Below are 10,801 nucleotides of genomic sequence, written 5' to 3'. Positions count from 1 at the left end.
AGAAGACATTTCTGGTACCTTTCTATGACTGATTTTCAGCTGGATTCCATTGTGATCGGAGAACACACTCCATACAGTTTCGACTCGTAATTTTACGTTCGTTGAGATTTGTCTTGTAGCCCAGGATGTGGTCTATCTAGGTCCATGTTCCACGTGCACTTGAAAAGGATGTGTCTGCTCCACTTGTTTCTATCAATATCAGTTAGATCCTGTGATTGATGGTGTTATGGGGTCAATTCTCCTATAACCTTGCTCATTTTCTCATGGTTGCTCTATCAGTGGTTGAGAGAGGGATATGGAGTCTCCAAACAGAATTGTGGATTCGTCAGTTCTCCTTTTGATTCTTTCAGTTTTTGCTTCACACGTTTTGCAGTTCTGTTTTCGGGAATACACACTTAGGATTGCTTTGTTTTCTTGATGGATTAACCTTTCAATCACTGTGTAATGTCCCTCTCTGGTTTTGGTAATTTGCTTTGCTCTGAAGTCAACTTTATTTGATATTAATATAGCCATTCCTTCTTTCCTTTGCATATTTAATATTTGCACTATTTATCTTTTTTCATCCTTTTATTTTCAACTTGTTTCTACCATAATATCTGAAATTATTTTCTTGGAAGCAGCATATAGTTGGGTTATATGGTTTAATCTACTCTCCAGTTTCTAATTTTTAATTTAGATCCCTACATTTAATAGAATTAATTTATGAGGTGTTAGTGCATAAGTCTGCCATTTTTATTTTGTTTTTTTCCTTTGCTCACTCCAGTTTTTATTTCTCTATTTTCTCCTCTACATTCCTGTGGATTACTTGAGCAATTTTATTATTCTGATTTTAATATAGTGTTTTTATATTTATTCATTTATTTTAGTTTTTATTTAAATTCCAAGTAGTTAGCATACAGTATAATATGAGTTTCAGGTGTACAATTTAGTGATTCAACACTTTCACACCACACCGGGTACTCATCACATGTGCCCTCCTTAATCCGCACCACCTATTTCACCCATCCCCCTACCCCCACCTCCCCTCCAGTAAACATCAGTTTGTTGTCTAGTTAAGTGTCTGTTTTTTGGTTTTCCTCTTCCTTTTTTTCCCTTATGATAATTTGTTTTGTTTCTTAAATTCCATATACTAGTGAAAGCATATGGTATTTATCGTTCTCTGACTGACTTATTTTGCTTAGCATAATGCCCTCTAGCTCCACCTATGTTGTTGCAAATGACAAGATTTGATTCTTTTTGGTGGCTGAGTAACATTCCATTATGTATATGTTTGTATATATGTGTGTATATATATATATACACACACATGCATATCACTTTTTATCCATTTATTAGTCAATGGACATTTGGGCCCTTTTCATAATTTGGCTATTGTTGATAATATGTTATAAACATTGGGGGAATGTATTCCTTTGAATTAGTATTTTTGTCTTCTTTGGGTAAATACTTAGCAGTGCAGTTGCTGGGTCATAAGGTAGTTCTAGTTTAACTTTTTGAGGAACCTCCATACTGTTTTCCAGAGTGACTGCACCAGTTTGCATTCTCAACAATAGTGAAAGAGGGTTCCCCTTTTCCCACATCCTCGCCAACATCCGCTGTTTCCTCTGTTGTTGATTTTAGCCATTCTGGCTGGTGTGAGGTACTATCTCATTGCAGTTTTGATTTGTAGTTCTCTGATGATGAGTGATATTGAGTATCTTTTCATGGCTCTGTTGGTCATCTGTCTGTCTTCTTTGGAAAAATGTCTATTCATGTCTTTTGCCTGTTTTTTAATGGGATTATTCATTTTTGAGGTGTTGAGTTTTATAAATTCTTTATATTTTGGATGCCAACCCTTTATCAGATATGTCATTTGCAAATATCGTCTCTCTTTCTGTCGGTTACCTTTTAGTTTTATTGATCGTTTCCTTCACTGTGCAGAAGGTTTTTATTTTGATGAAGCCCCCGATAGTTTATTATTGCTTTTGTTTTCCTTGCCTTGGGAGACAGATCTAGTAAGAAGTTGTTACGGCCAATGTCGAAGAGGTTGATGCAGGTGTTGTGCTCTAGAATTTTAATGGTTTCCTATCTCCCATTTAGGTCTTTGATCCATTTTGAATTTATCTTAGCGTATGGTGTAAGACAGTAGTCCAGTTTCATTGTTTTGCACCTTGCTTTCCAGTTTTCCCAACACCATTTGTTGAAGAGACTATCTTTTCTCCACTAAATATTCTTCTTTGCTTTGTCAAAGATAAATTGACCACACAGTTATGGGTCCATTTCTGGGTTTTCTATTCTGTTCTCTTGATCACTGTGTCTATTTTTGTACTATAATACCTAGAAAAACCACTAAAATCATTACTCAGAAAGGGGACACTGTTTTAAAGTATCCCCTTTCTGAATAACTACTTAGTAGTTTAGTGGTTGTTCTAGATATTATAATAGATATATATCTTACCACCGTCCATTGATTGATGTTATCATTTCACCAGCCAGAGTGAAGCATATAAACTTAACCTCCCTTTACAACACTGAACCTCCCCTGTCTACAACATAAGTGTCTTAAATTTATTTCTTCTACATAAATTTAAAACCGCATCAGACGGTGTTGTAACATATTCTTCAATCATCAAACATAATTAGAACTCAAGGAGAAGGAGAGTACATTTTTGCTACTTTCTTTCTTCCTAGTGTTCCAAGGTTCCTTCTTTTATTGTTTCCTTTCTGCTTCAAATCCTCCTTAGTCTTTTAGAGAAGGTCCCCTGGTGACAAATTCCCTCAATTATTTTTCCTTCACCTGAGAATGTCGTGATTCCCCTTTTATTCTTTTTTTTTTTAAAGATTTTATTTATTTATTCGATAGAGATAGAGACAGCCAGCGAGAGAGGGAACACAAGCTGGGGGAGCGGGAGAGGAAGAAGCAGGCTCATAGCGGAAGAGCCTGATGTGGGGCTCGATCCCATAATGCCGGGATCACGCCCTGAGCTGAAGGCAGATGCTTAACCGCTGTGCCACCCAGGCGCCCTCCCCTTTTATTCTTAAAGAACATATTCTCTGGCAACAGAATTCTGGGTTGATAGTCCTTTTCTTTCAACACTTGAAAAACGCTTTGTCACTTCCTTCTGACGTCCATGGTTCCTGAAGAGACCTCTGGAGATGACCCTGTACCTCTCCAGGGTCTGCCACTTCTATAGCCCCTGTCTACAGAATGGTAGGAGCCAGGCACCCAGCCCCCATTCCACTATGTATTTAGGGTCAGGGCGGGTATCGTTCCAGGCGCTTCCAATTTGTCCTCATGTACGATCACCTTGTGCTTGAACGTCACCCAGCTTCACAGTGGGGCTCAGCTTGCTTCGGTTTTGGTCCACAGCTGCCCCTTCGGGACTGATGTCCTCCCTAGTCATTACTGTCACCACTAGGCCATGCTCAGAGGAGGGTGATATGGGGGCAGCCTGCACTCCCTTAGTGCCCTGCCTACTCATATCTATGAGCGACCTGCCATTTCATCTCCTTGAATGGCACAAACATGTAATTCTTGTATGTTGACCAGGGGTAATGAGAGGGAATCACAACAGGAAGGATGTTCAGTTGGCTCTTGAACAACATGAGGGTGAACTCGTGGATCCTTTTCTATGTGAATTTTTTTTCCCCAGTACATCCTGTACAGTAATGTGTGGGGTGTCTGGCTGGCTCAGGCGGTGGAGCGTGTGGCTCTTGATCTCAGGGTTGTGAGTTTGAGTCCCATGTTGGGTATAGAGATTACCTAAAAATAAAATCTTTAAAAAAAATAATAAATACTGTATAGTACTGTAAATGTATTTTTCCTCCTCATATTTTCTTAATAAAATTTTCTTCTTTCTAGTTTACTTTATTGTAAGAATACAGCATATAATACATAGGACATACAAAATATGTGTTAATCAACCAAGTTGTTCACACATTAACTGTATTATTCCCTAGGGCTACTATAACAAAGTACCATAAACTGGGTGGCTTAGAAGGACAGAAATTTATTTTCTCATGATTCTGGAGGCCAGGAATCCAAAACGGAAGTGTTGGCAGAGCCATACTCCCTGGGATGACTGAAGGGGGACCCTTCCTTGCCTCTTCCAGGTCCCGATGGCCTCAGGGGTTTCTTGGCAGCCTAGTCCCACCTCTGCCTCTATCTTTACATGACTGTCTTCCCTCTGTGTGTGTTTGTGGCCACATTTCCCTCCTCTGATAAGGACACCAGTCATGTGGATTGAGGCCCACCCTAATGGCCTTATCTTAATAATTAAATCTGCAAAGACTTTATTTCTATGTAAGGTCACATCCATAGGTACTGAGGGTTAGGACTTGAACATATCTTTTTGGGGGAACACGATTCAACCCACAGGAGTGGAGAAAAGCTGAAAAAGTGAAGTTGAGGGGCGCCTGCATGACTCAGTTGGTTAAGGGCCTGACCCTCGATTTCAGCTCAGGTCTTGATCTCAGGGTCATGACCTCAAGTCCCGTGTTGGGCTATATGCTGGGTGTTGATCCTACTTGGAAAAAACAAAAACAAAAAAACACATTTAACAAGTGAAGTTGAATATAAATGTTGACGGAGCAGAAGCATCTAAGGCTCAGACCCTCTCAAGGACCTTCTCATGAGCCCAGTCCAGTGTTTGGACATTCCATACAAACGGAATCATACCTTCATGTGATTTGTTGTGTGTCTGGCTTCTGTCACTTAGCAGAATGCTTTCGAGGTTCATTCATGTGGTGGCCTGCGTCTGTACCCCATTTCTTTTTATGGCTAAATAAAGTTCCATTATCTAGATACAGCATCTTCTGTGTGTCCATCCATCTGTTGATGGACATTTGGGTTGCTTCCACATTTTCAGCGATAATGAATCGTGCTGCTACGAACACGCACGTACAAGTTTTTGTGTGAACATGTTTTCGGTTCTGTTGGGCACAGAGCTAGGAGTGCAGTGACTGAGCATGTGGTAACTGTGTGTTCCACTTTTTGAGGAACTGCCAGCCTCCGTTCCATAGTGGCTGCTCCAGCTGACAGCCTTACCAGCAATGTGTCAGGGCCGATCTCTCCACATCCTCACTCGTATTTCTTAGTTGTTCTTTGTTTTTTAAATTATAACCATCCCGTGAATATGAAGCGGTGTCTTATTGTGGCTTTGATTTGCATGATGCCGAGCATCTTTTCATGTGTTTATTTTATTTTATTTTTTTAAAAGATTTTATTTATTTATTTGATAGAGAGAGAGATACAGCCAGTGAGAGAGGGAACACAAGCAGGGGAGAGGGAGATGGAGAAGCAGGCTCCCAGGGGAGCAGGGATCCCCATGTGGGGCTCGATCCCAGGACCCTGGGATCACGCCCTGAGCCAAAGGCAGAAGCTTAACGACTGAGCCACCCAGGCGCCCCTGCCGCCCCCCCCCCTTTTGAAATTGAAATAAAAGAAACATTTCCAAACCTCTTCAGTGTTTTATTTATCCCTGGGCTGGAAAGTGTCACCTTACCCTGTGAGTGCGGGAGCCAGTGACAAATCTCCTCTTTGGAAGTGGACTCTCTGCTGGGTCTCAATGGCCCCTAAGGAACCGGTCTGCCTTCACGCTGCTGAGGGGTGGGAATGGCCATGTCCAGGGAGACAGCGCCTTGCTGGTGGACGGACAGTTTTAGGCCAATGTATTCTGTTCTTCTCATCACGTGCCTGAGTGTGTGTGGGTGTGTTTGCACTGGGGTGTATGGGTTTTGCAGACTGGGTTAGGAATGCCAGGAGTTAGCGTCTGTTCAACAGGAATATAGGGCAGAACGAACATCTACCATCTAAAGGAAATACCGATTTCCTTTAACACGATGTGATTGTTGCATACATTTATTTATTCAACTCAGATTCAACTCAAATGAGGACGGACTGAGGCTCTGCTCTGTGTTGGCTCTTGCCCTTGGGCCTCAGGGGTGAGTCCAGGGGCATGAGGGCAAAGACAGGAGCGAAGACAACCCAAGGACAGGGAAAGGCAGCTGAGGTCAGTGGAAACCAGACGAAAGCCACTCTGGTTGTTCGACTTCGGTGAAAGGAGAGCGCAGGGAGGCCCATGTCCCAGGGGAAGGTTTTGTGGGAGAGCGGCCCTGGCAGGACTCTGCAGAGGTCATCACCGCTAGGGAAGGAGGAAGAAAGCCTGTGGGCCCTGAAGGCACACACCGCCAGCGGTGAAGTGACTCTCAGTGGATGGTAGACGTCCTGCTACTGTCAGTCAGGACTGACCTCCTGCAAGGGCTGTGGCCTCAGGCGCCAGAGCAGCAGGCCCAGCAGCAGCGCGCCCCCCAGCAGCAGCAGCGCCCGCCGCCACCTGCGCCCAGCCACCTCCAGCCAGCGCCGCCCCCGTCCCCGTCCTGAGCCGCCCGCCGCCGCCAGCCGCTGGGCCACCTGCCGGAGCCTGTGGTCCGGGGGCGTGTGGCGCAGGGCCTCCGCCAGGCCGTACACGGCGTTGGTGAAGGGCGCGCCCCCGTGCTCACGCGCCAGCCGCTCCACCTGCGCCAGCAACAACTCCACCTGCGCCTCGCGCTGCGCGTCCGCCGCCCGGTTGTTCAGGGCGCACACGCGGCCGCCGCACTGGGCCACCAGGGCCCGCAGCGCGCGGTTGTCGGTGTAGCGAATGTAGTCGTCCAGCGAGGTCCCCTCCAGGTCCTCCAGGCGGGTGAAGACGACGATGGTCCGCGCCAGGACGTCGGCCCCGAACAGCTCGCGGACACCGCGCAGGGCCTGCTCGTCCTGGGCGGTGAAGCGGCCCAGCTGGGTGACGAGCAGCAGCGCGTGCGGCCCGGGCGCCGACAGCAGGTAGCAGCGGCCGCGCTCGGTGCAGTCCGGGTCGGCGCCGCGGCCTCCGGCGCTGAAGAGGTCGGGGGTGTCGGTGACCTCCACGCGCCAGCCGGCCCAGCGGCGGCTCCCCTGGGCGCAGGTCCTGGTCACCGGGGTGGATGCGAGCCTGGACGGGAAGCGCCTGTGGGCCAGGATGCTGTTGCCGGTGGCGCTCTTGCCCGCGCCGGTCTTGCCGGCCAGGATGAGCCCGAGCCTGGGCTCCTGCGCAGGCGGCACGTCTTCCCAGTCCTCGGAACCTGCGAGGACAGAGTAGGCGTGGGGGGCCCGCCTTGGAGCCACCTCCCGCTCCGCTGCCCTGGGCCTCAGGGGTGTCTGTGGGACACAGGAGAGCAGCAGGCCTTGGGCTTCTGCTTCTCCAGCCGAGCCTTTCCTAGGGGGTCTGGGCAGAGCTTGTCCCGCTCCGGGGCATCTGCACCCCTCTCTCTCCCGTCTTTGGCCTCAGCACAGGCACCTGTACCCCCTCCAGCAGCTGGTGCGCATGTCTCGGGAGGGCACCCCTGACGATGCCAGGCCCTGACTCTGCTGACATTATCTCCGGGCACGCTCGCGGTGCAGAGCTGTCGCTGCTTGACACCTACCCTGGCCTCTGGGATACTTCTCCGAGACGCCATCCCAGCAGGGAGAAGCGGGAGGGCGCGGGAGGCCCGGGAGTGAAGGGTTGTCTGGAGTCCCTGCCACCCTGGTTGGAATCACAGCCCCAGCGTGTGTCCGCTGTGTAACCGAGGGGAAGTTGCTTCACCCTCTTCAGCACAGTTGGAAGTGGTGACAGAGAGTCCTTTCTCCCGAATTGCCCAGAGGATTAGGGGAGCTGGTCCCTTGCCTTCTCCCCTCCTTTCCTCTTGCCCTTCTCCTCCCTCTCTCTTACACCTGCTGCCAGGAAGTTACCTGCTAAGCCCCCATCCTTGTTCTCTAGCACATTCTAGCTGGTAAATCGTGTTCCCTGTACTCCAAGATCTCATTGCCTCCACCTCCTCGTCTGTGGGGCTCAGAGTAGATTTCTTATTCTCAGTTTACCCTTTGGCTTGGGAGGCACACACTAGTCAAAGCACTTAGTATCTCCCAGTAGGGTGGGGGCAGAGATGCCGCACAAAGGCAAATCCGGGGCTCTTGCTGTTTCCCCTTAGCACCGAGACGCCCCTGGGATTTGTTCCGTCTTGTGTTAGTTCATCACCTTGTTCCCCAGAGCTGACACCTGGGGCCAAGTACACACAGTGAGGAAATTCTTACCATAGGTGTTTTCTTCATCTCTTGCCATCTTCCGTCCTCCCATGCTTGCCTGGAAGAGGCCCAAACACAGTTCGTTCATTCATTCATTCATTCATTCATTCATTCATTCATTCATCGAATAGGTATAATGACCTTCGATGGGTCAGGCAAGGTCCAAAGAGTTGGTGGCACCACAGTGCAAAGGTCATGGCTCCTGCCTTCCCCTGAACATCAGCACATAGGGAAGAACCCTGGAAGGACCTGACTGGTGTTGGAATGACACCAGGAGAACGTTTGGTGACCTTTCAGGGACTCTGGATGCAAACACCAGAGGGGAGATGATAGCACGTCCCTGTGTCAGAGTGAGCTCAGTGCTAATGTTCCCAGGTAGTTCTGTGTCAGTGACATAAGCTGGAGCTTCTGAGTTTTCCCAGGAGATTCCACAGCCAGGGGAGACTTCGGAAAATGCTGAGAATCCAAAAATTTGCTCAGTGACTTGGGGACTACCTTAGGGTGGTTGGCCTGGGAAAAAAACGAGAAGAGTATTTGCATTTTGTTTTTGGAAATTGGGAAGCAAATATCCCCCCAAGCTGATCTGAAGAGCCTGTGATCTGCTCTCAGAAAACTGAAAAACTGGGCTTGTGTCATTTGTCTAAGTTTGATCTGTGTGCTGGGGAGATGGGTCACCACCCTCCAGCTCCTGATGTTCTTGCCCCAGGTCTGAGGCCTCTCAGAGTAAGTGATTAGACCCATTCCAACACGGTGTAATACAGTTAAACACTCAGCGATGACGTCCGTGTGAGCACACGAGTGCCGGGACAGAAGCGCCCAACCTGTCCTCCGTCTGCCTCTCTGGCCGCGTTTCCATCTCACCCCCTGCTCATTCGGCTGCTCCACAGAGAGCAGGTTTCAGGATCCCCCTTCCCTCCTGCGCACTTGCTCCTCTGATCACTGATTCTCGCCCACGTTTCCGTCTGAGTCCTGTCTGTGCCTCACCATCCATTTCAAATGCTACCTCTTCATGGTGACACCTGCTTACTGTGGGTGACTGTGTTCTGTCCCGTGGGCGCCACCCGAGGAAAAGCACAGGGAGGGGCTGCTGGATAACTTCTCTCTGGCCTGAGGACTTAGGTGACAGGTTTGCATACAAATCAGCAAACTCCCATAACTGACCCCTGAGTGGAAGTGAGGAAACAGAAGATTTCATGAAAGGATCAAGAATAGAGCTAAAGCCAGAAGTCCTAGTCTATGCTAGAATTGAGAAAGTATGCTGTAGGAAATTCACTGAACTCCCGGGCCCTTTGGAACCTCCCCCAGGGTTCGGATTAGGATTTGGAAAGTTCTTCTAGAGTTTTTGAGAGCTGAAATCCGGGGGTCACAAAAATGTGTAGTCGTTGAAGAAAGTAAACCATGGAGACTCCTGTAATCTTAAATGGGATCAGAGATGATTTATCTAGTCTGGTGATTCTGAACCTGCTATCTTTTGGAAATATCTAGAGATTCTTTAAAATGTCTATTGCTTTGACATTTGGCTCACAGATATGTACTTAATCAAAAAAAAAGTATGTCTCGCCCCACCCCCCTGGGTGATTCCAATGCATTTGGTGGGTGCTCTGAGTTTCGGAGCCATTCACTCCGTCCACCCCCTTCATTTCCAGTGGGGATGAGGGTATGACATTCGCAGCCCACGGAGCCCTGGGCAGCTCGGGCTGTGGGGAGAGGAGTCTAAGGGCACGTGTAGGGCGAGGGTTTGAAGACCGTGTTCAGCATGGCTGCTGGCTTCTGCCAGTCCCTGCCACTCACAAGGCTGAAGAGGTCGAGTGTTTGGGGAGGATGCAGCTCACAGACATAATTTTCACTTTGTATCGTGTTCTGAGGTTAGACCTGCTTCTTTGTCCCAGCAATATCTTTCGGCTTTGCTGCATCTGCCTTCGGGGAGTGTCTGCAGGCTTCTCCAGTGTGCTCTGCTCCTGGAGTCCTTCTAGCAAACCCTTTATTACTAGTCGGGGAGTAGGGAGGGGAAGGGATTTTGCCCGAATAGGAGTGTGTGCCCACCACTGCTGGAGAAGATGCTGAGCACGTCCACGGAACTTACTTTGTTTGAAACTCAGAGCATCCTTAAAAACTGGAAACTGTGAAGCTATCCTTTCTAGAGCCTGCTTCCCTTCCTCAGAGGTAGGAGAATGCAGGTGCTCGCTCACTGAGCTCGCACAGACCCCCAAGTCCTCAAAGCCCCCACTCCCCGGGCGACCCCTAGCCCTGTGGGCTCACCTTTCCCGCAGCAGTGGTGACAGGCTCTGAGGTTGGCTGGAGAGGCCCCTGGCCTAGTGCTTTCCCTCCGGTTGTGAGTGCAAAAGAATGCTCCTCCCAGCGTGGGGAGGAAGTGTCAGAGCCTCTCAGAGCTCAGAGCCCAGGAAGGGAGGGTGACAATTTAAAGGGACAGGACCATGGCCAGTCAGGGGTGCCTTTGCATCCTTTCCAATGGGAAATCCACCCCTGCTTTGGACTGTGGCGATGTTTTCCAAAGGCCCCTGTGACACCCCGTCTTGTCCCCAGTATGGGCTGTAACCTCAGAGAAGAGCAGCTGAGATTTCTGAGGCCTGTGTCAGTTCCAGCCTCTGCCCCACTAGTCTTATCTCAAGCTGGCTTTTGGTTTTTTAGGTGTTTTCCCTATGAAATGGCCTCTTGAGAGTCTCCTTCCCTTGACAGGACATCAGTGTGGACACAGTCACCAGCGTGGTCCTATCTGCC

At 48.6% G+C, this 10,801-nt stretch overlaps 1 protein-coding gene across 1 annotated transcript; it reads right to left on the bottom strand.

Annotated features, from left to right (window-relative positions):
* Positions 1 to 5,823: 5,823 nt before the first annotated feature.
* Positions 5,824 to 10,392, bottom strand: LOC123788796 (GTPase IMAP family member 1-like). The gene is made up of 3 exons (XM_045792359.2): positions 10,322 to 10,392; positions 8,072 to 8,120; positions 5,824 to 7,080 (listed from the first exon to the last, which is right to left on the bottom strand). The coding sequence occupies exons 2-3, from the start codon at positions 8,112 to 8,114 to the stop codon at positions 6,215 to 6,217; spliced, it is 909 nt and encodes a 302-aa protein (XP_045648315.1). The 5' UTR covers positions 8,115 to 8,120; positions 10,322 to 10,392; the 3' UTR covers positions 5,824 to 6,214.
* Between the last annotated feature and the right edge of the window lie 409 nt (positions 10,393 to 10,801).

Source organism: Ursus americanus, chromosome 3 (genome assembly GCF_024610735.1).
Source record: "Ursus americanus isolate L20-20 chromosome 3, mUrsAme1.1.p, whole genome shotgun sequence".
Classification (NCBI taxonomy): domain Eukaryota; kingdom Metazoa; phylum Chordata; class Mammalia; order Carnivora; family Ursidae; genus Ursus; species Ursus americanus.
This window is presented reverse-complemented; position numbering and strand designations above follow the sequence as displayed.

What these genes read in the sequence shown, in the direction of transcription:
- LOC123788796 (XM_045792359.2), bottom strand. Translation starts at nt 8,114, where the DNA reads ATGGGAGGACGGAAGATGGCAAGAGATGAAGAAAACACCTATG. An exon ending in AGATGAAGAAAACACCTATG is followed by an intron (nt 7,081 to 8,071) that starts GTAAGAATTTCC and finishes CTGTCCTCGCAG; the next exon opens with GTTCCGAGGACTGGGAAGAC.